Raw genomic sequence first — 25472 nt, 5'->3', positions numbered from 1 at the left:
TGTGTGTCAGGCTGACACATCTTATTTGGCACCCTATAAGCACTGCCTGTATTCATGACAGACCTATGTCCATTTCTGGTTTGGTTCCAGGATATCCATTCACTATCCAGACAAGACACTTTACAATTTTCTGAGCTGTCTGTTGTTACTGACTTTCTGTTAGTGGTTTTGAGTTTGTAGGTTATAACATCTGGTATTTAATTTTATCTGTGATGTTTGCTTCTAGGTGAACAGTGACCTAATAAACACAAATGCAAACTGGTTCACAACCACAGGGAAGGGAAGAAAGTATATTTACTTTATATATATATTTAGGATGTGATAGGTTAAGTTGCTCCACATGTGACCATACAGCCCCAGTAAGCATTTAATTGTTCATATTATACACAATTAAAGAACTATTTCAATTCACAAATTAGCACAACAATATTGCAGTATTGTGCACAAGTCTTGAAAAAAGGCAATTGTTTCCATACCTAGATCAGTAACATTCATGGCAGTCTGTTTCTATGCTGTGTACAGAAATAGTGTTCTTTGGAATTTTTTAAAGCATTGAATTATGAAAAAATACAACCAGGAGACACGCACCTGAGTGTCAATATTAACATTCATAATCCATTTGAATATACGAAATTATTGAATACTGCACAGATGACCCAGACACAAATTAAAAATGTTTAAATGGAATTTAAACACATATAATATATATTTCAATTTCAGCCATGGGATATCACTTCTTGGGTTATTTATGCCCTGACAATTTAAGGGACAGCCCTTGTAGATGAACATTTACAAGCAAAGCTATAGGGCAATTCAAATTATATGTAACTTTTAATAACAGCATATTTAAACCATAATACAACTTGACTTCTCTTGAGGCAGCTGGTCTCACTTCACAAGTAAGAAAAAATACTTGAAAGTTCCAATGATCAATTTCCTAGTTCTCAAGTAATTATTAAGTGTCTTATTACTGGGTTATCTATCCTTAAGAATTGTATATTCAAGCAAGTACTATTGCTCCAACTACCCAAATCTGAAATCCAAGATTGTAAGAAATTATTATTTTTTACTTCATTTCTCTAAAAATGGCATCATATGATTTCTGTGCATTATCAAACAGTTACTTCTGTGTACTGATGGCAGTGGTCACACAGTCTAGGTATGGATCTTGACCACTTGGATATTGGGATCAATAGTGTGAATCCTACTGGAGGCATAGATCTTTGTCTTCTGATGTGCTGACCAACCACACATCCAACGAGTCCTATCACATTATTCAATTCTGAAACCTAATGTGAGGTGACAAAGGTTCTTCAAGAAGCAAGTACTAGAAGTAATAAAAACATTGGTTTAGAAGTTTACTCTGATGGAAAATACAGAAATACAGGGATATTGCTTTGCCTCCCCCACCCCCAACTGCCAACATGGTACTTAGCAGAACAGATTGATAATAATAACCTTTACTGGGTCAATACTGGTAAATACATACACCTGAAAATTATAATGGAATATTGTAAAGAGCAATGAATAAAACTGCACTAAGATGTCTGCTTTCCTCAGGCCTGTGTCATGCCCAGTAAGTCTATGAACTTTCCAAAGTCCCCATTTTGACTTTTCCCAATACTGGCCTCTTGTTCTTCCTGCAGTTCTGCTCTAGTTGTCTTGTATACATCTTGAATCAGTGTCAGCTACTAACACCATTCAATGGGTTCTTTCTGCTCTTTATTTTATGTTCTATATCAGTACAAAGGAAACATCTTGGGATTTCTAAAGCTCACTGTTCTTTGCATAAAAAAAAAATGGAAATTTGGATTTATTGTTACAAACCTTCTGGAGGAAAGCAGAAAAAAAACTGTGTCCTCAGCCTGCCAAGTGATTTGTCTTATACAGATTTTTGTTGAGAGGTAGCTGTATTTATTTCAGGAAACATGTATTTGTCTGTGTAACTTCAGGTTTTGGGTGAGAGCCAAGTCAATTGTTTAATGTTAACCATCATTCGGCAAACATTGCAGATACACGCAGGTCTGAAGGCGTCATATAGGCTACTCCAGTCATGAAGACCTACGATCAAAAATGTATTTGTCTGTATTCTGATGTACCACGATGTCATAATCTTATATAACTGAAGTATTATGGTCATATTCTTCAGCAACTGTAGATAGTAGGTAAGAAATTACATATTCTGACCAGGAAATGTTACCGAACAGATAACCCATCATATCACATCTAACATAATTTAGGAATGGCTCTTATTATTGGACACATTTATGACCTGTTGTGTTGCATTTGTAGGGAAATTTGGTAGCAGTTGGCACACATCATGGCTACGTGCAAGTCTGGGACGTTGCTGTAAATAAACAAGTTAATATGCTGCTGGGCCAGTCAGCCAGAGTTGGAGCACTTGCTTGGAATGGTGATGTTCTCTCATCAGGAAGTCGTGATCGACTTATCTTACAACGTGATGTCAGAACTCCTAGTCTTGTGACAGAGAGAAGATTGGTTGGCCATCGACAAGAGGTTAGTAGAGAAGTATTTAAGTGTTATGAATTTTGTTATTACTACAAAATAGTTGTTGTTTTTCTGGATCGTGACACCATGTGGACTTACATAGATACCAGAGTTTTAGAGATACATATAGTCTCCATCTTCAGCTCCTAAGATAAAGACAATATATCTCCACATCACAAGCCAGAGGAACAGCATCAACATGTTCACAACTGTGAGAAACTCAAATCTCACCTGAAATAATTCTATTATTGTTGCTGGTTAAGAATATGTTTTAAAATCTATTGTCATTAATTTGAATTACTATAAGTATCTTTTGTTCAAAGGTTTGTGGCTTGAAGTGGTCTCCAGACAACCAGAGCCTGGCCTCTGGTGGCAACGACAATCGCCTCCATGTTTGGAATCTGCATTCGCTTTCACCTGTCCAGACTTACACTGAGCATTTGGCAGCAGTGAAAGGTTTGTTATCGCCATTTATAACAGATTGAAATGAGATTCTATGAAGTGAGTAAATATTGTTTTTATATTACCATGTGTTTGTGCACTCTGTGCTGCAACAAAAATCAAGCACTTAAAACCAGAAGTGATGGAAGCATCATAATTATGCCCATATGTGACTTCTGTCTGCCTTCCATTAATTACAGTTATTTACACCATCATTTTTGTGGATATATTCCAAATGTGAAATAAAAAGCAAATGATGTTTTTAGATCATATTAAAAAATATATTGATCATGGAAGAGGTTAATTGAAAACAATAGGAGAAAATATTGTTAAATGCCAACATGCCATGTCTACAGCATTGATTGAAATATGCCAAATCTTCTTTTATCTGTTTGTTAATACAATTTTAAACCAGAGTAGTTATCTATAAACACTGTATTTAATTTCCCTTTACTGTGTGCTCTGCTGAAACAGAAAATTCAGAAGAGCAAAATATAACTGATACAAGTTCATGGTTTCTCCAATATGGTGCTCATATTCTTTGGATGTCATTGATTTCACTGTTCTGCGCAGCATTTATAATTTGCAAAGTAAATTTATTCACATTTCTCATCTCTGCCTCAGCCATTCTCTTTGTTTATTTTAATATTCTATGCAGCATGATGCATCATACTGATCATTTGGACACAATTTATTAATGTACTCAAATTTTATTTTACAGCTATTGCATGGTCCCCGCATCATCATGGACTCTTGGCTAGTGGTGGAGCTACAGCTGATCGATATATTCGTTTCTGGAACACACTCACAGGCCAACCAATGCATTGTGTAGACACTGAATCTCGTCTGTAATCTTACCTGGTCAAAACATTCCTCTGAATTGGTAAGTTCTTTGCATATTGGTGTGGTCTGCAGTTTGTACTTGGAATGATAATGCTGATAGAAGTAGGAATTCTATTTTATATTTGGTACAGGCACCTCCTTTACAATGGGTACCGGGGTCCTTTCCCGGGGGTAAAGCCGGCCGGGTCGTGATGCCGACCACTCACCCCTATCTAGTGCCGAGGTCAAGAAAGAGAGGAGCTATACCTCCACTCACCCCAAGCGCCTGTATGGCACGTAGCGGGACAAACTTTACAGGTAGTGAGTGAAGTGTTTGTTACCTATCTGATTAAACTGAAATATATATTGTGAATGTGTTAACACCCCAAAATCTAATCCACAAATTCCATTTGCTGCAGACAGAATTTATAAAATCATTTGTACTTGGATGAAGAATGCACTTAATGTAACCATAAAATTAAAACTGTGAAGTCATCTCCACTTGGGACAATTCCTTACCTTTACTCAATGTTGGCAGTATAAACGGGTCAGCTTAACATTCTATGGTTTCATTAGGTTAATACTTGTATTTTACAGAGGAATGAACAGGATTTTCATTCATCCACTTTTCACAGATTCTACTCACAAACTGAAGTTTTGAATTTTCCAAAAATAAAACCTTGGGAAAATGAAGTATGCCAGGCCCCACTGTGGTTCAGAGCACACATTAAACTGTAGGCCCCTTTTTGGTTGGTGTAATGGAATCTGTCCTGTGGTTGCTCCCACCTGAACAGGAGATTCTAAACTTGCCCAGGGTTGGCAGAGGTCTGGAAAGATCATCCCTGGAGATATTAGTAACCAGCCACATTTAAAAGGATGTAGAACTGAATTTTCCTTTTTCTAGAATACCTTTGCTGCATATAATGTACCAGTACATATTTTCTAGACATGTTTGTGTCCCTGCAGAGCACCTAATAAGTTTTCTTTGTCCATTCATTCACATATAACTCTAGAATGACTGAATAGATTTTCTTGATGTTTGGAATGGAAATTATGCTGTTTGAGGCTACTCCATAATTGTACTTTGCAATCTGTAATACCAACATAACATGCTACAAGTTGTGAGGTAGCTGGATTACAATCCACAGTGACCCCATTAATTATCCTCTGCAATAAATGATGATGTCATCACTTGCTATGCTGTCATTGTTGACACCCTTATCTATTAATTGAAAATGGCTGACAAATTTTCATGGTATTTGGTGTTGATGTTATATCATTAGAAGTAATTACAGACTGTTACTTTTTTCCATTTCTTATGGAAATTTAATAGTGTTGTAGGTTAGCACCCATGGCTACTCTCAACACCAGATACTCGTGTGGAAATATCCTAGCCTGATACAGGTTGCAAATCTCACTGGCCATTCATATAGAGTGCACTGTCTTACTGTCTCCTGATGGAGAAGCAATTGTGAGGGGTGAGACTCTTCACTTTTGGAATGTGTTCAGCAAAGCTCATTCATTTGCTGAAGTGTGCAGTAGCAACTGCTAGGTAACAAGTCTATAAATGGCAAAGCCAACATCCATACTGTCATAAAAACTGCATTTCCACAAGCAGGAATGTGTTCTTGTGAGCCATTTATTGTCCAGTGTGACCTGTTTTGGTTGAGTTTCATTGCTTCAGTGTTAACACCCCCTAAACACTGAACACCAATCAGAAGTGACTTTCAAATAAGAAAATGGAGCAGAAGAGCCAAACAAAATGTGTGGCAATACACCTGTTCCCTGGTCTTTTATTCACTCCATTACCTCACTGTAATTTATAAAAACACTTAGTATGACTTTGGGTAAACTGCTTAACTTCTTCTCGGCTGCACTAAAATTGCATTCTCTCCCAGTGAGGGAGGGTTTGCAGAATTACTTTTATCAGTGCACTGGTGTGACCCTCCACATGGCTAGTTAGTATTTGTTATGGACACTGTCAAATGATTATTGCAAAAAGTTTGTAGGATTAAGGTAGAACACGAGTCAGGAAACCAGGAACTGGCCAATTATCACAGTATGCCAGAGCAGTTAACACACAACTAGAACATGGGTGCATCTCTGATAATCACAACCCACAGTGGGCCCAGAGGGAGAACTTTATACCAGCAAACACTAAACATAAATTACAATAATAAATAATAAATGGTCACCCCATAATAATAAACATTCAACTCTCCATGTAAAGTATATTTGGTCCCAAGTTTTCTTTTAGCATTGATAAAGTAACACATCAAAGCTACATTACACATGGCAACAACAGATTTTATACAACCCATAGACTATTTAATATTTTAAATTATTGATTTTAAATGTGCAATGTTTTAATTTTAATATTGCAACATTCTGCATTATTGTTATTATTATGAAGGGAGGCAACTGCCTGTCTGGAAATGCATCTGACAGAAACCTGATAATACAGCCCACAAATAATGCAGAGCAATGGACAATAATAATCTAGTGTCCGAGGGAACCAAAGAGTTCTGAGATGAGTGTGTGCCAGTGTCATTTTGCCCACCAAATCCAACATGGACTTCCTTGAGTGTCAACCCAGGCTCCCACATTGAGAACCTGGCAACTAACCACCAGAGCTGTGACACGACCCAAGCAGCTGTGGACTTTGTCTAAGGTCAGTTGATGAATACAGCCTGCCATGATGGAATTTTGTTTTGGGGAATAAATTCAAGGTTGGCAAATATGACCGAGATGTATCTTAATCTGTAAATGTAATATTTTTAACATCATACAATTTTGTTCATTGCTGTATATTGTGAGAGACAAGCAAAATTACACTTGCCAACATATAATCCATTTCATAAAACACTTTTTGGTAGAGCCTAAAAATGGTTAAATTTGGACGAAGCCTATAGTTATTTATCTAATAAGTAGCTTGTTATTTTCTTGTCTATTTTTTAAGGATAAGCAATAAAATATCACTGATTGTGTGAGGCAGAAATAAAAAGCACCATTCCTTAACTTTATAATTTGTAATGGATATATCAGATACAAACTCAGAAACTAATGTAGGCCATGTATTATCACTGCGTTTGGGTGCTGCTAGTGGATTTCATCCAGAGGAGGTGACACAAGTGAGAAACTCTGCGATACATATTACAGAAGTCGCACGTAAGCAGGCAAATTCATATGTACTGAAATGTCCTTACTCCAGTGTTTATAAGATAAGAAAAATGTTATGTCTCTGGCAACAAGATTATAAACTTGTATCTTCACTGTAAAACAGAGACTAGGCTTATACAAATTAAACAGCTATCTCTGTTGTATTTGACTCTGAATGTTCAACACAGCCTATCTCAGTGTCTATCATCGGACCTCACTCACCTCACAGTAATCCACATTATCAACACAGATTTATTAACATATAATTTCAGGTCCTCACAGCAATGAATATGAAGATATGTTCCGTGTGGTTTGCTGCGCCATGTAGTCTGGCAGAAGTTGACCCACATTTCAGAGGTACTTGCTGCCTCAAACATAATCTCCCTGATGATGGAGGTAGTAAGCACTTCTGAAATGTCTGTAATCTTCTACCACATGATAGCATTACAACCCACAGGGCAGCTACCTTCTTAAAAGGTAAGTTTAAACATTTTCAACATGTTAAGTGGATCCCATGCCACCATGGCACAGGTTGTCCCCTGCGGAATGAGAGGATGTCCAAACACAGAATGGGCGGAGTGCTATGACCTACTCACTGTAAAAGTTCTAGTATGTTATAAAATGTTAGACATGGCAAATTTCTTGACTAGCTGAGCAAATTCTCAGCTTCTAGAAAAGACTGTACTTCAAGGTGTTAATAACCCATTATGTTACTGTTATCACTGTCTGCATGACCATTATTTTGCTAATACCTGCTGTTTATATGCATGAACCAAGTTAATGAATATGGCAGTGTGAATGTTGAATCTCACTCTGTGCACCATACCACAGTTACAGAGCACAAATATCAGCCAAGGCCTAATCAGAACAGCAAAATTTATAATATTATGTAACATGAAGGCAACATGCCCCTCAGTTTCAGCACCTGCTATAAAAGTAACAGAAAGACCAGACAAAAACTATTCTGATGCAACACATACTAGAACTTTGCAAAATACTTGTGCTGACCTAGAAAGTGTGATCAGCCTTGTGACACTGAGTGCCTGGTAACTGGTCTTCATCATCATCGACAATGATGCTGTGATCCAGAAGAAGTAATTAGGGCAGAAGTACTACCCTTGCCCTGATATCATCCCACATGGTGTCCTGTAATATAAAACAAAAGCATTAATGGTACAGAACAGAGTGCTTACTGCAGATTGGCACCTGGCAAAGCAGACGTGAGAACACCTCAGTTTAAAAGACCTTCAATTGTCAAGAAAGTGCATACAAGGATCATGAAATGAAGTCTTCTGTGTGGATATAAACTGTAGAGCAATATATAAGTGTTTTGCAATGTCACATTTACTGGGAGGGAAGTTTCAAGTTGTCTGGTCATGTACTGAGAGGTTTCTTCTAAAATTTTGACCTGTCACTAAGTTTTGCAGTGTCTTCCTATGCCTCCTAATGTAATTTTACTACTTAACTACTGCCAGTGTTTCAAGATTTATTGTACACAAGATGTTCCATTAGGAGGAGCCATTCCCATAGGGGCAAAGGGCCTGGGTGAAGCAGTCTATGTGGGGCTATTCCATAAGATTTGTAGAGGAAAGAAAAATCAGATCAGATATCTTGTAAGTTTTACTTTACTTTACTTTACTTTACTTACATTGTAATAAGCATTCTTATCACTATCCTAAGATTATAATTAAACCAATATACTTTGGGTTAATTTTCTTTCTATAGGGTGCTTAATTTGTCAATCAGCATTAAATATATCATACATCATTATGTCAAAATGTGGGGCCCTGAACACTCACCCCAACCTATGGATAGCTTGCTGCTGGGAATGTAAACCAAACTTTTTATTTATTTACTTAAGTTAAAAAAATCAAAAGAAGAAAACATAATCAAAAAAACTTTACTGAAACTGTGCACTAGGTTTTCTTATTAACACAGTAGGGCCCCAATTATCTGACCTTCGGTTATCTGACATTCCCTTTTATCAACATGCCATGTCAGAATGCTCCATTTTATCAGCTATCAACTCAGTATGTAGCAGAATGAATCACACTTCCTGAAAAAGCTCCTACATTTTGTGAAATCAGTTTCTTTAGAGTGCCTTCATTATTGGTTTTGGAAAGAATTTGGTGTTAGCAGTGTTACACTCACGTTTTTCTTCAGTCTTCTGAATTATCTGACATTTTTAATTATCTGACCATCCTTCCATCCTGTTTAGATTTGATAATCAGGACTCTACTGCATTAGATCCATGAACAAGGCAGTTTAGAACTGAAATATTTATATTGTATGGTAACGGATGTGGGAAAAGAACTTGGTGTAGAATAGATGCCTCTTGATTTCCGAGACTCACTTAAATATCGTCTGCTGGTTGTTTTCTCCTTTTACTTCAAAAGGCATAGCCCTTGACAATATTTCACACACCAAAACACCAAGGCTTCACCAATCAGCTGTCTGCAACAATTCAAATTAGAGCAGCAGCTGCAATCAGTCACTTTCATTTCTCCACACCTTCCCTCACAGATGCTCAAAAGGGCCTCCAGAAACAGGGAAATAAGGATATGAACAAATAGAGCTGTTTATTTCTTGCATCCAATTTTAAATGCAACATTTCTAAGAATAAAGAGCTGCTTTCTTCATAAATCAAGATGACACAGGTATTGTAGTCAGACAAAACTATGCTGAGTTTTCCTATGGTTTTCCTTGTACATTTTTTATTCATAAGTTAAAAGTCACTTTCTTAACTTCACTTTTCAATTAATATTACAAAATCATACTGTATTTACATTTGACATTTATGACCTCAAAAAATGAGTTAGCAATATTAACAAATATAATTAAAATCCGATCCCGGGTTCTTCCAGGTGGACAAATAAACAGACAGACATCTAACAAAAATAAACAAGGTAGCAGGAGTATTTCTGCAAATTTTAGTTGCTAAGGTGCCTGTGTTTTTAATGACTTTGACGTGTATTTATTACACTGCTGCAAGCTGAAACACATATCTTGTTAAAACAAGTTGTTGAAAATGTTGATGTGTACTTTAGTACAAAAAGTGAATGCCACACTATATTTAACATTTAAATTTCAGTTTATGTATTAGACGTTAATATCTTGAAAGTTTTGAAGGATAATGGAGGCAACATAAACATTTACAGCTACTTTATCTTATGACAGCATACAAACAGACAAAGAATTAATAAGTGTTACTGAGTACTTCAGTGTCTCTCCAGTGCTTGTAATTTAAATTCCACTTTCTTACAAATATGCATTAGCTATTCCTTCAGATACCAGGCAGGTGACTGCACCAGTTTCAGGAATCATACTGGTGGTTCAGTTACATGAAACTACAAAATCATTATTTTTACATCTTCATGGAATGGAATACTTACCATGATGTGTCCTGTCCCCCCACTGTTTCAGGGTCCATGTATTGTGGTGTACTGCAGAAAAAGTATGTTAGTTTATCCTGCTGAGAAAACAACATTTTTAAATAAGTTACGTGTGATAGGACTTGAGACACAAAGATGCTACTCACTATATGTGGTACTACAAGCAAAACATTGAGGACTGGTAACACTGAAGATTGCCACTGGAAGCAGTTCAAAGCCAGTTAAGTTCATCACCTATCCTCACAACCTGTTTATCTAACATATAGGTTAATGTGTATCCTGTCTCCATCTTGGTCTTAGCGATTATGCCCTTGAAAGCATCCATAATGTTGAACAGTGTCACTGAGGATATTGTACTCAATCATGAATTATTCAAAACATTACACAGAGGATTATTGATAAAATATCAGGGTAACAATTAAGCATTGATATCACTTCACTTTTGCCAGACCACTGTTCTGAGAAGATATTCAAGAACATGGTCAGCCATCACAGAAAGATAGATACTGCTGGAAAATACATTTTCAATAGCCTTAATTTAGGGATAACAAAATCTGTACCTTTTATGACTTTTTTCAGTCATCTGTTATGAATTCTTGAAAAAAGGAAAGATCTCCGATAATTTGATACAAGAATTGTATGTAAGATTTGGCTGAGTTTATGAATTTTACAGTTAGATATCAGCTGTTCATTACTGTAAAGCAAGCATATCATACTCGCGGCCCAAAACGAATATTTTTGCGGCCCAGCCAATATAACGATATGTAAGAAACGTTTTAATAAAAATTTCGTAACTTAATTTGAAGGCAAAATTCAGTGAAGTTGGCGTGCCTGGATTTTACAAATATTTACCTGCCAGGTTTGAAAATACTCGAAAATTCGCATATGAAATTATTTCCATGTTTGGAAGTACTTATCGGTGTGAGCAGTTATTTACAATTATGAAAGGAAATAAGTCTCCTGTCAGATCCAGAATTACTGACATTCACCTTGGGTTAGTTTTGAAAGTAATCACTGCGAACAAGATTTCCCCCGAAGTAGGAAAGATAGTAGCAGAGAAGAGATGCCAAGTGTCAGGAAGAAAACATTAATTTTATCATTGTTATTGTTCTTCTTTTTTTTATACTATACTTTTCGAAATAAACCTACGTTTCTATTAAAATTGATTTTTTTTGCGGCCCACATAAACTTGAACCTTGTTTATTTGGCCCGTGTTAGCCTTTGAGTTTGACATGCTTGCTGTAAAGGTTTGTACACAGTTAACAGCTGAAACTGTAATCTCTACAACTTTCCTGCAGTGATGTAGTCCAACAAAAAAATTAAGTGACAGTTAGTGAACTGGTGTTCAGTAAAGGCTTGTTCACACACAGCCAGTAATTTAGTCGAGTAGCTAGTAGTAACTAACACTAAAATGGTTTAGTCGCTTTTAATGTGTCCGGACTAGTACAGTTGAGCGTTTGAATTCATGCAAGATGGACAGACGACACCGTGCAGTTATAAATAATGGTATCAGAAACCTTGCCAATTTTATATTAGAGGAAATTGAAGAAGAAATTTCATACGAACGAAAGCGACTGTGGGTTAGAAAGTGGATTAGTAGAAGAGATTTATTGGGGGCTTCATGTTGTCTTCTCAGAGAACTAGAATTAGAAGATCCAGCAGAAGACACACTCAGGATGTCTGAAACTAATTTCGATTTCTTGTAAAACAATGTTAAAGCTCGAATTCAACGAAGAGATACTCATATGCGCAGTGCAATTCTAGCAAAAACGAAACTTCAAACCACGCTGTACTTGCTTGCAACGGGATGCAGCTTAAGAACCCTGCAACATATTTTTAGACTTGGGAAATCAACAATTTCTAGTTTTATTCCAGAAGTTTGTGAAGCTATTTACGAATCACCGAAGGACTTCGTAAAGTAAGGTAACAAAAATTATTCTTTGTACATTTTTAACTGTTTATTTCATTTGTTCCTACAACATAATTTTTCAGAAGATGGTTAATCGTTGTTGTTATTATTAAAGGTAAAGTACATGGCACGCGCAATAATGTAGTCCGATGATGAATCATTGGAGTGAGACTGCTCTGAGTACTCTTGAGCAGAAGTAAAGTTTGTATCTTGATTGGGTGATTGGATATTTGCGAACCCTGAAGTCAAACTCATAGAATCTATATGGCGAAGGAGTCGGAACTGGAATTTGTTTCCAACGTGTGTCCTGACGAGGAAGCTGATGCCCAAGGTGCTGCAATCGAGCTCTAGTCAAATATGTTTGGATGTGCTGTTGGGTTTGCAAAGCACTTTCTAACGGCATTGCCTTCAGTTGCAAGCCAACATTTCTTGGCGATGGTGAAGAGTCAATTGAATACAAATTTTCTTGGATATTATCCATCGTCTAGTAAATATAAAACGTAAAACGACGTTTCGGAGATTGGACTCTATCTCCGTCTTCAGATTCCTACACAGTTGGACCCACTAGATAGAGCTAATCCCTATCTCCGGACAAAGTAAAAAAGTGAAAGTCCCGGAATAAAAAGGCATTACCACACCATCCATCCGTGGGACGTAAACGAATAGTATGTAGAAATCAAAATTCATAAACACGATAAAGCCAAAAACAAAAACTCACAAAAGGTGGGAATAAATACACATGAATATTAATTCGAAACTCAATGCCCAACTTGTATTTCTTCGGAGATTACAGGTATCCAAATAGGAGATAAATCCAAACTAGGCTGGCTGATAGGGTTGGCGAGTAGTGCCATGTGTGTCGCCTCCTTGTATTTTCTGTAGATGGTATTGGGTTCTGTTAATAATACTCTGGCTCCATCCCAACAGACATGATGATCTTCTTCGTACGCATGTTGGGCCAATCTGGATTTCTCCAGCAGGCCCTGTCTGAAATTATATTTGTGTTCCTTTAAGCGTACCTCCAGAGGTCTGCTGGTTCCCCTTTTAACGTGGGGAGTGGTTTACAGTCTGGTCAATAGAGCATACATCATATGTCCAGAGAAAAACAATTTTAACAGAGAAATTCAGAACATCAAACATGATCTATCTCTGAATGGGTATCCCCGACAGTTAATTGAATCTGTTATTAAGTCCGAAAAAAAACATCCGGCCTTCTCCTGACAGAACGCCTCTGGGTACGGCGGCTATCCCATATGTCAGAGGTGTCTCTGAGAAATTTAGAAGAATTGGGAACCGATAAAACATCAGGACAATCTTTAAAACCGGTCACACTCTCCGTGGTTTATTGATGTCCATGAGACCCAGAACAGTCGAGAGACAGACTAGGCAGTGTGTGTACGGGATCCCTTGTGACTGCGGTAGATGGTATATCGGCGAAACCAGCAGACCTCTGGAGGTACGCATAAAGGAACACAAATATAATTTCAGACAGGGCCTGCTGGTGAAATCCAGATTGGCCCAATATGCGTACCACGTGCCTTTGATAGTACCACATATCCCATGCAGATAAAGGTGATGCTCTCAGTTAACAGATGCATTATTTATTAATGGTATTTTGTATGGTACTTCTAAGTATTTTAATGTGCAAGTAAAAAATACACGTAACTAGGAACTTGCTTTTAAGACAGCGAACCAAAGTCATAGTCGTTCATAAAAAAGAACATCCAACACCAGGGTCCGTGAAGTACTTTACTGTCCCACTTTACTATTCTTTAATACATATATATTTAACTCTCTCCCAAGTAAACTATAGTTTTTAAATCTCAGCTTACAAATTTTTTACACTGCCGTTCTATTTTAAAGCTGAAAATCACTCTTGAAATGTCAACGAACATTACAGCAACTCGTCAACGATAGGTAGGGCACATCAGAGAAAATATCGTGTCAAAGAAATAAAAAACATACAGAGAGACTGGACTGTTCTAAACTTCTGTGACATTCCACTAGGTTATGACTGTCAGTACGCTTTGTCTGACGTATTTCAGTTGTTAAAATTTATTTATCCGTGATCAGATTGTGTGTCTTAGACCAATATTGAATGGAAAGTGCAACTAACATTCGTTTGATGTTCTCAGAATTTGAGGAGCAGAACTCAGAAGCACAGAACCCTTTTAATTGTAGTACATCTGTGTGCAATTCGTATGGTTTTTCACCATAAATAAACAAATAATATAAACATAAATTACCAATGTTAGAAGATAGACTAATGGAAACTAAGTTGGATAAGGTAAAAGGACGACTAAGATGTTATTTTATGAGAAAATTTGTGGATAACACAGCTCACAGGGTATTGACAATTTGGTGAACTGAAGGATGTTACAATATGTATGGTACAGAGTCTTGGTGGGATAAACTTACAAAGAGCCAAGTTAGAAGATAAGGAAGCAGATGGAAATACAGAATTAAGAGGAATATTAAAAAGATAAATTCTTCAGGCATGAGAAAAATGATACTGGATGAGATCTGTATCCAATGGTTTTTGGAATTGAAAAGCTTAGTTTAACTACTGGGAAGTTAGTTACTAGTTGTTTTGTGTCTCAAATTGCTTTCATTGATTTGTAAAACGATGTTTCTATCAACGGCTTAAATGTGCATATTCCTTCTGCTGCACGCTTTTCTACATGGCTTCAGAGATCAAAGGCAAAGGACATACCATGGTAAGTTTCTTATACATTGACAATCTGACAATGATGATTTTATGGTTTCATGTGAATGAACCAACAATTATATTAATGTAAACAAATCAGGCATTAGAATGTAATAATCTGACTGAATGGATCCACAAATTTAAACTCCATGGGGGATAAGATGTTGTTCTGCCAATGCCCCCCCCCCCCCTCCACATGGAAGGACCAAACTGAAAAATTATTTTAAAATGTGTTTGTTTACCAACTGCTCATAATAACATGCATATTGGAGTTACTCCACATTACAGGCAGCAGAATATTTTATCTGTATTTGATGTAGTTAACTTTGTGCCATCTTGTGTTGTGACAGATTAATATTTGTTGGCAGATCGCATATTAAACACAGGTAGTGAACAAACACTGAACTGGCCAGTGATTATTCTGTAGTTCTGTCCTCTTGCTGCTCAAACAGGAAAGTAGCTTAGAGTATCAATGTTTTCTCCAAAACCCCCCAAAATATGGAAAAATATGTTACCAGCTTACATACTGAGATTTATGGAATAAAAGAAATGTATGAAGAGATTTTGAACTAAAGTAGAGAAGAACTTTTACCGTAACATGAACTAGTACGATGGTTAATAAATCAATTTTAAGGTACTGATGCAGCATTCACTATGCAAATCATACAAAAACTCAGCACAGTCTCTGCTGGGTTGGGACTAAACTCATACCAATGTGAAAAACTTAAATGGAGAATAAATAAATAAATATATACATATAGATCATACATAGGAATCGCCCATAAAAACGTAAGACAATAAATTAACAACACTTTGTTCATTCTGAAAAATCTGTTTTTTTTATATTTTTGTGAACATGTAAGAGTCTTTAGAACTGAAAAGTGACTGATTTTATCTGTTGCCCGAAATTTGTTTTTGTTGCAGGCAGTTGACTGGTGGAGTCTGCATATCCTTGTCAATGAGATGCACACAGGAGTCACTCCATTTGAATCAGAGGGTGAAGACAGCGACAACTTTGTGAAGCTTTACGAGTGAGCTATTGAGTTTGTAGTTTGTTGTAAGAGATGTTATGGGCAAGCTCCTTTAAACACGTTTCTATAGAAATTAGTTTGTTGCTATGTTTTGTTTTTAATATTAATAACCAGGCCCAAACACTTGAAGCACATGCTAAATAAATAAATAAAATAAATAGGGTGCTGAACGAAATGCAGTCTAATAACTGCCTGGTGACCAAAACCAAGTAATAACTGAAGATTGTACAAGGCTGTAATTGACTATGAGGGATAAGAAAGTAAAGTGTTTGAAATGTGTCCTTATTGATGATCTGTCTTAAACATCTGTTGTAACACCCACTTCACAGATGGCCACGTAAATCAACCAGTGATCAGGTCTCTCATAATAGAAATGACAGACATTAGACAAACTAATTACGAATGCATGTTTTTAATATGTATGTTTTTGTATAGAAATACAAGAATTGCCTTTTTCCTTTACAGCCGAATTCTGACAGAGAACCCAGAGATGCCTAGAGAGTTTTCTGCAGAAGTGGCAGAATTCATCACACAGTTGTTACAGAAGGACCCACGTTTAGGTGGAAGGAAGAATGGTGCCGAGGACATCAAGAGGCATCAATTCTTCAACGTGAGTTCTGTCTCCATGTCTTTTCTAGCACAGTACTGCATATAAATATTTCAGTTTTGAACTGTGTCTTGTCCATTTAACATATATTAAGAAAATCGAGGGTTGTCTTAGAAACCACACATTATGAGACTTTCGACACTTGCTTCTGTATGACTTTATTATTTTAAAATTTCAATAAGTGAAACATGTGGTTTACATCATGAGCAGAAATGCTTGTCTGTTAGAAATGTCATAACACTGACAGAATTTGTTTTATAGGTTGACAATAACAAGCTTGCATAGAATTTGCATAAATTTATAATAAGATATATAAGATCATGTAATTAAAAGTATAAATTTTATTTTATTACAATATTTTGTATAGTAAAGAGGTTCTGTTCTTAGGTTATGACTAAAGGATGTGATTTAATGAGGAATTATCACATGAGGGGAACGAAGGTTACTTGACATTTCTAGTACACACATACTTGGAGTTTGTTCCCAAGCTTTAAGAATTAACTTACACTGTTAGTCATACGTTGCCTTTGTGTAATCCTACTGTGTCACCCCCATGTGCATATTGCTACAATTCCCACTCCTTTGGCCAACACCTAAGATGAAACATATAAATACTCATGTTGTGAGCAATGTGGGGGAATTCTTTTGACTCCACACTCTAGTTAGTGCTACTGTGCACTACAACTTATTTTTCAGTTGTAAATTCTTCTTCACTTAGACTTAGATTCTGGAAGATGCAAGGATACCTCTAACTCTCCTTGAGTAGGACTTAGCTCCACTCCGAATTCAACAACCATCCCGAATACAAGACTTGTTCAACAATCATCATCTATGATTGAATAAGCAAACTGAAATCACAAGTTATTTCAAATTATTGACAGATGAGATTTGCTAATAACTTGCTTAGAATCTGTGCACATTCTCAAACACCCCTCCCAGCAATCTGCACTATTGTTAAATAACTTACAGCAGAGACCATTTATAGCCACACTGAAAGTTAATTTCAAAATCCTTGGTTTGTCTCGACAATTCAAGTGTCTGTTCAAATAAGATGTCCTTCCTTCTGCTTTGCAGTCAGTATTGTGGTCAGTGCCATTAATGCTTGTGTTTCATTTTCAGAACATCAACTGGGCTGATATGACGCAAAAAGCTGCCTCTTGATGATGTCATCTTTCTCGGCGCCGAAGATAATCACCATCTTCCATCCTCTGCTAAATCCCAGGATTGTGACATGACTTCCAAGGTCAGAACAGTTATTTTGTGTGATGTTTTAGTACACGGTGCATGAGGAGGGGCTTTATTTTGGGTGCTTCTACTGCCTTTGCTACAGGTGTTGGAAGCTGAGGGCTCTACTGCCACCAAGGTCTTGCAGTGATTAAGAATTTTGTGATTGTCCTTATGTCTTAGCTGGTTTTTGTGCTCTGTAACTCTGGTATCATGCATGCAGTCAACTTAAACATTCATGAAGAAGTTGTATGAACATAAAATGCAGGATTTGTCACAGTAATGATCATCATTCCAGACTGCAGACAAAGATAATAGTAACATTGGGGGTTGTCAACTACTAGAAATGTTTATTGTGACTGAAGAAAGTAAATGCCTTTCTGTTTGTCTTTATTAAGATAAGTTGATCTGAAATAATGGAACCGCTTTATCATAGTGGCAATGTTACAAACACATGGAGTACAATTTAATTGCCTGCAACAAAATATAAGAATGAGTTCTCTGTGCCAAAGCAGTGACAAGAGTTTACATGTCATTTCTAAGTTACAGCTATCTTCTCATAAAATAAGCAAACAAACAAACTACAGTGAAACCTCTATCCATCGTTCCCGGAACTATCGTTTTCCCGGATGCATCGTCCGTTTTGTTCGGTCCCGGATACATCCCATATAAAATAATGTTACATTTTCCCGCTTCTATCGTTCCTCGAACTATCGTTTTATCACATCGATCGTTCAAAAATCTTAATCCCGGCCCACAATTTTCCCGCAATGATCGTTTCTGAGAAATTAAAATGCTGGGTTTTGAGATAAATTAATACCGAAAGACGCACAATGTTTTTGGAATACACAGTGGTGGTAACCTGTTATGTTGCCCAACCAGCACAGATTCTTTTGGAATGAGGGGTCAGCGGTGCAGGGGTGATAGTTGGAGCGAATGGCGGTGCCCAATGTCAGAAATTTTACGAGTTTAATTAGGGTGCACTCATATTTCGTTCCAGCGATGCCAGATGGCATGTGCAGTGTGAATTTCTTCACAAATGCTTTTATTTTAAGTACAAAGGAAAGGCGGGCGGCACTTTTCATTCTTCTGGTTCATCTCGTGTCTTCTACAGCTACGTTTCGTTGAGTTCGGCAGTAATAGTATTTCCATTCTTCCTGTTATTGTTCGCGAAGGGGGTGGGAGTGGTGAGGAAGTGGAAGACGACGAATGCGAGCCCGAAGCTGTGCCGAGTTTTACCGAAGCATTGGCAAAAGTGAAGTCGTTCTTTTATGCGCGTAATATTAGTGAACGTGACGAGAAAGGCATTTTGAACGTGGAAAGGGCTCTGTTTGGCCTAAAACGTAAGTTTTGACAAACCAGTTGTACATTAAAGACTTTTTTGGTAAAAAGAAGTAACTTTACTCTTCCGATATTTCAAGACGTGAGACCACAAAGTAGTTATTCACCACGTAAAGTAAATAAAATACATTAAAGTAGTATGTAACAGAATTAAAATTTAAGAAAACCCAACCATCGCAGAGCTGGATCTTGCGTAAGGCAACCGTTTGGAAGGGTTCTTGAGCAGATGCAGATGTGAAGGTTCCAGGTGAAAACGAAAGTGTTTCGGCAAGTCACGGAAACTACGCGCGTAACTGACTGAGCATGCGCGAGTTTTTACCATGGCCACTGATAGGATTTTGATACTGCTCTGTCATTAATATAATACTGGGGATATGCGAATAACCAAGCCCCATACAAAAAGAGACCTGTAGTAAACTTGCACAATGCTTCCAGTAGCTAGCTGGTTCGCACGAAGCTTATGGACGCCTGATAAAGTACAAGGAGGACAACTTACCCTCTTCGAGTGACGATTTTCAGTCACCAACGTTACAATTGATGATGAGGTTCTTATGGTTAGTCTGCACGGTGTCACAATCGAGAAGATGTCATCTTCACGAATGTGAGAACCCCAAACCTGACACTGAAAAACATCCCGGACGAAAGAGACAAAGTACCTATTCAGGGGTTGTCCAAATAAAATCAGTTCGAGGTTCTGACAGGGAATACGAACTGTCGCAGATCACGTGTTTATGGGTATGACACACCGGCAATCGACCTTGACTTGTGTACCAGAACGGGTATGTTAGAGCTAACGGAAGCAGTGTGTGACATGGTTAAATTCTAGCGTTTCAGATACACGTGTCGGCTCGTCTCAAGAGAGATCCAAAGGGCCGTGCGTTCGGGTTGGGTTGGGTCACAATGTCCACGCAGCGGTGGTGCACTCGTTCCAACAGCAGCCAAGGGGATTCTTTGCTGAGGGTTCCAACGGGTGGCGTGTCATCGGTGTGCCCTAACGGACTCAACACATTCGCGTAGAATCGAACGGCTTTCGTTTGAAGAAACCTCAACATTATCAAATGTGACGGTTAAGTCGTGCATCTTTGGTCATCTACGGAAGAACGCGCCTCTCATCAAAGTAATTATGGAGAGAAATCTCGCATATTGCCTCCATGGTTCTGCTCTTTTTTGTTCCAAATGTAGATGTATGTATAGGTTTTGTTGGTGGTAATTAGAATAAATTGATCTCTCCTGTTACTTTACGGTGGTCCTTGGTTTACGGCTTCGCTGAAAACGTGTTAAAATCTAACACACCGTTCAGTGGTTGTATGGATAAATTTGATGATTGATACGTACAAGACAGGTTCAGTTTTTGAGATTTTAACAATATTGTTTGCTACTGAAATTAAAAAGGCCAGTTCTCAGGCGCATACACAACATTTCGGTATAGTGAACATTATATATATATATATTACATGCGAAGGTCTAGTGCAGGGGTCGGTAAACTACGGCCCGCAGGCCAAATCCGGCCCGCCGCCTCTTTTTATATGGCCCGCGAGCTAAGAACGGATTTTACATATTTAAATTCTTTGAAATTTCAAAGTGCGAGCTATAACGAAACGGCCGAGTTGAGTAGTTGAGAGAAAGAATTCTATAAATGTCTTCCAAGCAATGAATACGGTCAGTTAAGATCATATGCTCAGGGATTTATATCTGTATTTGGCAGCGCCTACCTGTGTGAAAAGACACTTTCAAAGATGAAATATGTAAAATCTTAATACAGATCAGCATTAACGGATGCACATTTGCAATCAATTTTGAAGATGGGGAGTACTGAATTTAAACCTCAGTTTGGTGAAATGTCATCTCATAAACAGGCAATTCCATTCTTCTCAATAGTAGAGCTGTATTTCAAACAATTGTAGTCTACTTATTATTATTACGTTTCATTTTGTTCAATAAATTTGTTAAAACCTCGTTTTTTCTTGTTACATAAGTAGGTTTACCTATATAAATATCCTCGAGTTTGCCTCTTGGCCCGCAGAGCCTAAAATATTTACTATTTGGACCTTTAGAAAAAAATGTTTGCCGACCCCTGGTCTAGTGGAACAACGTCAAAAAGTCTGGGTATTGCTGCATCGTTTCCGCGTCTCGTGATAGTGAATGCGCAGCCACTATGTCTCAACCCCCCCTTTCCCCAGTTGATTACGCTTCACAATTTCCTACCCCCAAAATAGTCTCCTGCGCAGGCCAAGTTCCGTTCATAAAACAAGAGACCAGTGCTAATTCTACAGTCTCCTACAATTTCCACAAACCAATTGGAATGTAATTTCAACACATGCTGAAATTGTCCTGCATCCTGTTGTACACATAACCAAACCCGTTCATCGGAAATCATTAGTGGACTCCCTTCCGTGTAGACTGTTAAGTCGAAGAATGGTTGACTTATTTGGTTCAGCACCATCCGGGAAGTGCACGTGTTGTATTTGTTTAAATGAGTTCAGAAATAGTATTCAGAAACAAACACGATGAGTAATTAAAATTTCTTTATGAATGTATTATCCTCTCACACTAATAAATTATTTGAATCTTAATATTCTGGTTGCAGTACTTTTGGGACTCACTGGATTTCAGTATGACTGGTCTGTAAATTTGAAGAAATATGCTATATAAGTGTCAGAATTATGACGTAGGTATATATATATATATATATATATATATATCAAATGCAATGTCATGTGCCTTTTCCTAATGTATTGAAGAAACATTGTCTAAAATTTACTTCAGAGGTTTATTAATTTCCGTTAAATTCTGGACCTCATAAACACTACAGATAATATTGTTTGTCAACCGTATATTTTTCCTCAGTTATAAATATAACTATACCTTAAACTTGTAAAAACATTGTAGTACAGCTTTTCGATTTAAAAGTTGTGATAATGTTGCATGCACAGCAAAATTATCTGTCACAAAGTTTTGGCGGTGGCTTGTCATAGTCTGTCACAGTTAAATGCATGCAAAATTGTTTGGGAAATGGGACTCGTTAGAAATCTCGGCCATTAAATGACACATCTATCACGGTACCCTCGGGTAAAGAAGTATACTACAGAGTGAAAAACTTTTTTGTTTAAAGTGTGGCATGCCGTTTTAATGCAATGAGACCTTTATTATCGTTAAATTATGCTTATACAGTCTATTCCGGTTAATTGGAACACATCTGGATTAGAACACTTTGGCCCAATTAAGCGGCTGCCCCAATTATGAGAAGTTCCGCGTAAAGAGTTAAAGAGGTTTAAAACAAAACACAAAGTCCCGTTTATTGAGATGATTTATTAAGCAACAAAAATACTGTAAATTAATTCTGAAACAAATGGTATAGGTAAGAGAAAAGTATTTACGCTAAAAACAATTTCAATTTAATGTATCAAACATGCATGTATGTAGTTCTCAACTTTTAATGATGTTGGAGGAATTTATCGAGTGTACCCTGCCGTGTTCTCTTGTTTGACTGCAACTGAACAAAATAAGCCCAGGTATCTAGTGCACTGCCTTCATTGCCTTCCTGCATGAAGTAGCGTCGTAATCCAGCAGCAAATTTCCCGGCATCCTGGTTAGTACTCGCTCAAGGTCAGGTGTGTCGTCCTCATAACTTTCCGGGTTTCTGGTGTCTTGGTTTTTTGCTGCAATTTGTTCAAGAATTGCGTCCTCATAATCTTAATTTTCATTGTAACATTGAAGACTGTTGTCGATGCATCCGAACTCTTTGCAGTATTTGACGTGTTGCACTTCCAAAATGGCGTCATTTTTACTCTCGGTCGTATCTGGCATTTTCAAGCCTGAATTCTTAAAACCACAGCGAGCAAAGTAGTTCTGAATGGTCATGCTGCTTATTGCTCGCAAGCAGAATCACGTGTTCATTACTGAGTGAATCAGCGATGACTCACTGACTCCTCCACGCCACAAGCGCACCATCTAGCATTCATTGTTCCGATTAAATGGCATGGTGTCCCAAATAAGCGAAGCAAATTCCGGTTATTTGCTCGATTTGTTTTTGTTCTTTAAGATTTGTGCCAAATAAATGATCGCCCCAATTAACCGATAACCCAATTAATCGGAATCTACTGTACTTGGATTTAGCATTATCGTTATTTCCCTTCTGGTATCTTTGGTTTTCTGTACAATGTTGCTTCTCTGATCTGTGTGGCTTTTTAGAACTAGACTGGATGTTTTTAGATTCAAATGTGAAAACATTTTTTGCTGTTGTTTCTTATTTCACTTGCTTTCAAACAATTCTCAAAGTTCTGTCATCTGTATGACTTTTCATTAAAATTTTATTTCCCACTATCTAACGAACGTTTTGTCTTTTTTAAATTTTTTATCACTAAATTATCTTGTTTCAATGTTTGTTTAATCCATTTAATAGCGCTGTATTTTTCATGTAAAATTTATTCCACTGTCTTTGTTTTATATTTATATTTTATTAGGCCACTTATCTTTGGCAGCTCTTAGCTCCGTGTATATATATGTATAAATGTTTCATGTAATTTTGTTTAAGTAATTAATGTCTCCATGTTTATGATGCATAGGTTCCTTCCACGTTTCTGTATTTCCTTCCTCCTGTAACAGCACGTGTAACTGTAAGATTTGTATTTAAAACACTGTATAATCCTTGATCGAGATTTCGTTAATGTTTATCGGGTATGTTTGTTGCATTATTTATTAATGCCATTCTTTAAATTAGCATAATTATTATCCATTGTGCCGGCCACGCGGTCTGAGGCATGAACCTCGTGCTCCTGGCCGTTGGGACCGTGGGTTCGAGTCCCACTCAAGGCATAGATGTTTGTCCGCGTCTTTATGCGTTTGTATAGGTAGAGGCGTTTCCAAAATACTTAGGAACATCTCAGTATGTATTTGCGGACACGTTAGAAGTCAGGTGCCTTTCATTACACTGGTTGGTGCGAGTGTCCAGATGGCAACCTGCTTAGATTCAGTACTGTTTTATATAAGGAGCACATTCAGTATGCCAAAAGTGTTTTGTGGCTAGCTCACCTTTAAGTTGGATTTACATATCTGGATAGTGGAAATACAGAGGATGTAATCAACTTTTCTTTTTGAATAGATAATTTGATCTTTTATACTTCTAGTTTGAATGCATAAAATTTCGGCAAATATAATTTTCAGGTTACATGTTTAAAACCTTATCGTATGTTTTCCTCTTTTAAAAACAAATTTTATTCTGGTGTCAAGTTGCAACTTGTGCCCCTTTCTTTAAGTATGAGTGTGTGGGGGGAGGTGTACAAAATCATATTTTATCCAAACCCCACCATTCGTTTAAGTGGGCTGTCACCTCAACCTTTACCTTCTGTTCTTATTTTTCCTTATATTGGCATAATTCGATTGAGTAGAAATGTTTATGTACAGAGTGAATGGTCAGTGGCTTTAATTTCTTATGTTGTTCACTGCACCTTTACCAAATCTTCAGTGTTTATTTCGTATTACAGGAGGACTTCCTTCTTTCCTTTCATTCTTTCTTTGTTTCTTTCTCTTTTCCTTCATAACGTCTAATCCCATAATACCTTTTTCAAACTTGACTGTACTTAATCACAATGTTTGTGTAAAGGCTGAAATCAGCAATTGGCGCTTAGTCGGTTAATGCACAGCATTGTTTGCGGTTGCCCTGTATATCCATGGCAAACGTTTGAGAAAAGGCCGGCTCAAGAGACTTTAATGCATTATTCAAGAGGCATAACAAAGAATACAGAAGCACTGAACATCCGCACTACGTAGCATCATTTACCTTCAACAGCTTTCTCTTGTTCTTTACCAACGCCTACCTCTATTTGATTTAAAATTGTGTCTTCAGAATCTGTTAGATATTCTATGCAGAGCCTTAAAATACGAATATATGCGACACTTTGTATGTTATTTTCAAAATTATCAAATATAAAGCTTTAACCACATAGACATTTTATAATATGTAGGTAGGTTATCTAATAAAAATATTTGTCACTATTCGTATTATTGAATTTACTGGTGCCTTTTAATTGCAGAAGCTACTATATTTGAAATATCCTTAAGTTTTACATGTTATCACGCTGTGTGTTGAGCTGTGTCATAACTCAGCCGGTTACTCACCAAGTTCTCACAGTAGAGGTGTGATTTCGCGCCAGGTCAGTCCTTGTGGGATTTGTGGCGGAGAAAGTGCGCTGGAACAGGTCTTTCTCCGAGTCCTTCGGTTTTTTCCTGTCAATATCCTTCCACCACTCCTTCATATTCAATCATGTATCATCCGGGGGACAGACACTGGGCCCGTTAGCGGCCGCAGTTCCACGCAGACATAATTTCACCC

At 37.3% G+C, this 25472-nt stretch overlaps 2 protein-coding genes and 1 long non-coding RNA gene across 18 annotated transcripts in view; 2 read left to right on the top strand and 1 right to left on the bottom strand.

Annotated features, from left to right (window-relative positions):
• Positions 1–343: 343 nt before the first annotated feature.
• LOC110835001 (uncharacterized) lies at positions 344–14173 on the bottom strand. Of its 5 annotated transcripts, none has more exons than XR_002544753.2 (5): positions 10883–11305; positions 10323–10402; positions 9082–9384; positions 7939–8076; positions 344–2061 (listed from the first exon to the last, which is right to left on the bottom strand). It is a non-coding gene; the product is annotated as an uncharacterized LOC110835001 (long non-coding RNA). The 5 variants fall into 5 exon arrangements; XR_002544754.2 differs by having other exon boundaries at positions 344–1033; XR_015535396.1 differs by lacking the exons at positions 344–2061; positions 10883–11305 and adding an exon at positions 14064–14173 and having other exon boundaries at positions 5983–8076.
• Positions 2210–7092, top strand: LOC110835003 (fizzy-related protein homolog). 3 transcript variants are annotated; one of them, XR_015535389.1, is made up of 5 exons: positions 2214–2517; positions 2832–2964; positions 3671–3832; positions 3924–4089; positions 6185–7092. XR_015535389.1 is itself a non-coding variant. In XM_087349926.1 (4 exons), exons 1-3 carry the CDS (start codon positions 2368–2370, stop codon positions 3799–3801), a joined length of 414 nt encoding a protein of 137 aa, XP_087206052.1. In that variant the 5' UTR covers positions 2210–2367; the 3' UTR covers positions 3802–3832; positions 6185–7092. The 3 variants fall into 3 exon arrangements, 2 of the variants coding, with proteins under 2 accessions (XP_087206052.1, XP_087206051.1); XM_087349926.1 differs by lacking the exon at positions 3924–4089 and having other exon boundaries at positions 2210–2517; XM_087349925.1 differs by having other exon boundaries at positions 2300–2517; positions 3924–7092.
• Positions 14174–14221: 48 nt separating the features above from the next.
• The window catches only part of LOC110835000 (cAMP-dependent protein kinase catalytic subunit PRKX), a 29583-nt gene continuing 18332 nt past the window's right edge, over positions 14222–25472 (top strand). For 6 of the 10 annotated variants that reach the window (XM_022074789.2, XM_022074790.2, XM_087349927.1 and 3 more), the window contains exons 1-4: positions 14222–14518; positions 15863–15969; positions 16435–16579; positions 17696–17819. In XM_022074789.2, the coding sequence (XP_021930481.1) occupies positions 14480–14518; positions 15863–15969; positions 16435–16579; positions 17696–17737 (333 nt within the window). In that variant the 5' untranslated portion in view covers positions 14222–14479 and the 3' untranslated portion in view covers positions 17738–17819. Of the gene's footprint in view, positions 14949–15862; positions 15970–16434; positions 16580–17695; positions 19144–19967; positions 20259–25472 lie in introns of all 10 variants that reach the window. The other 4 variants (XM_087349929.1, XM_087349931.1, XM_087349934.1 and 1 more) reach the window with 3 other exon arrangements.

The sequence above is a fragment of the Zootermopsis nevadensis genome, unplaced genomic scaffold (genome assembly GCF_977971745.1).
Source record: "Zootermopsis nevadensis isolate Lab colony 2312 unplaced genomic scaffold, Znev_1.0 Znev_ptg000016l, whole genome shotgun sequence".
Taxonomy (NCBI): Eukaryota; Metazoa; Arthropoda; class Insecta; order Blattodea; family Termopsidae; genus Zootermopsis; species Zootermopsis nevadensis.
The sequence above is the reverse complement of the archived record's forward strand: the minus strand, read 5'-3'. Positions and strand labels throughout refer to the sequence as shown.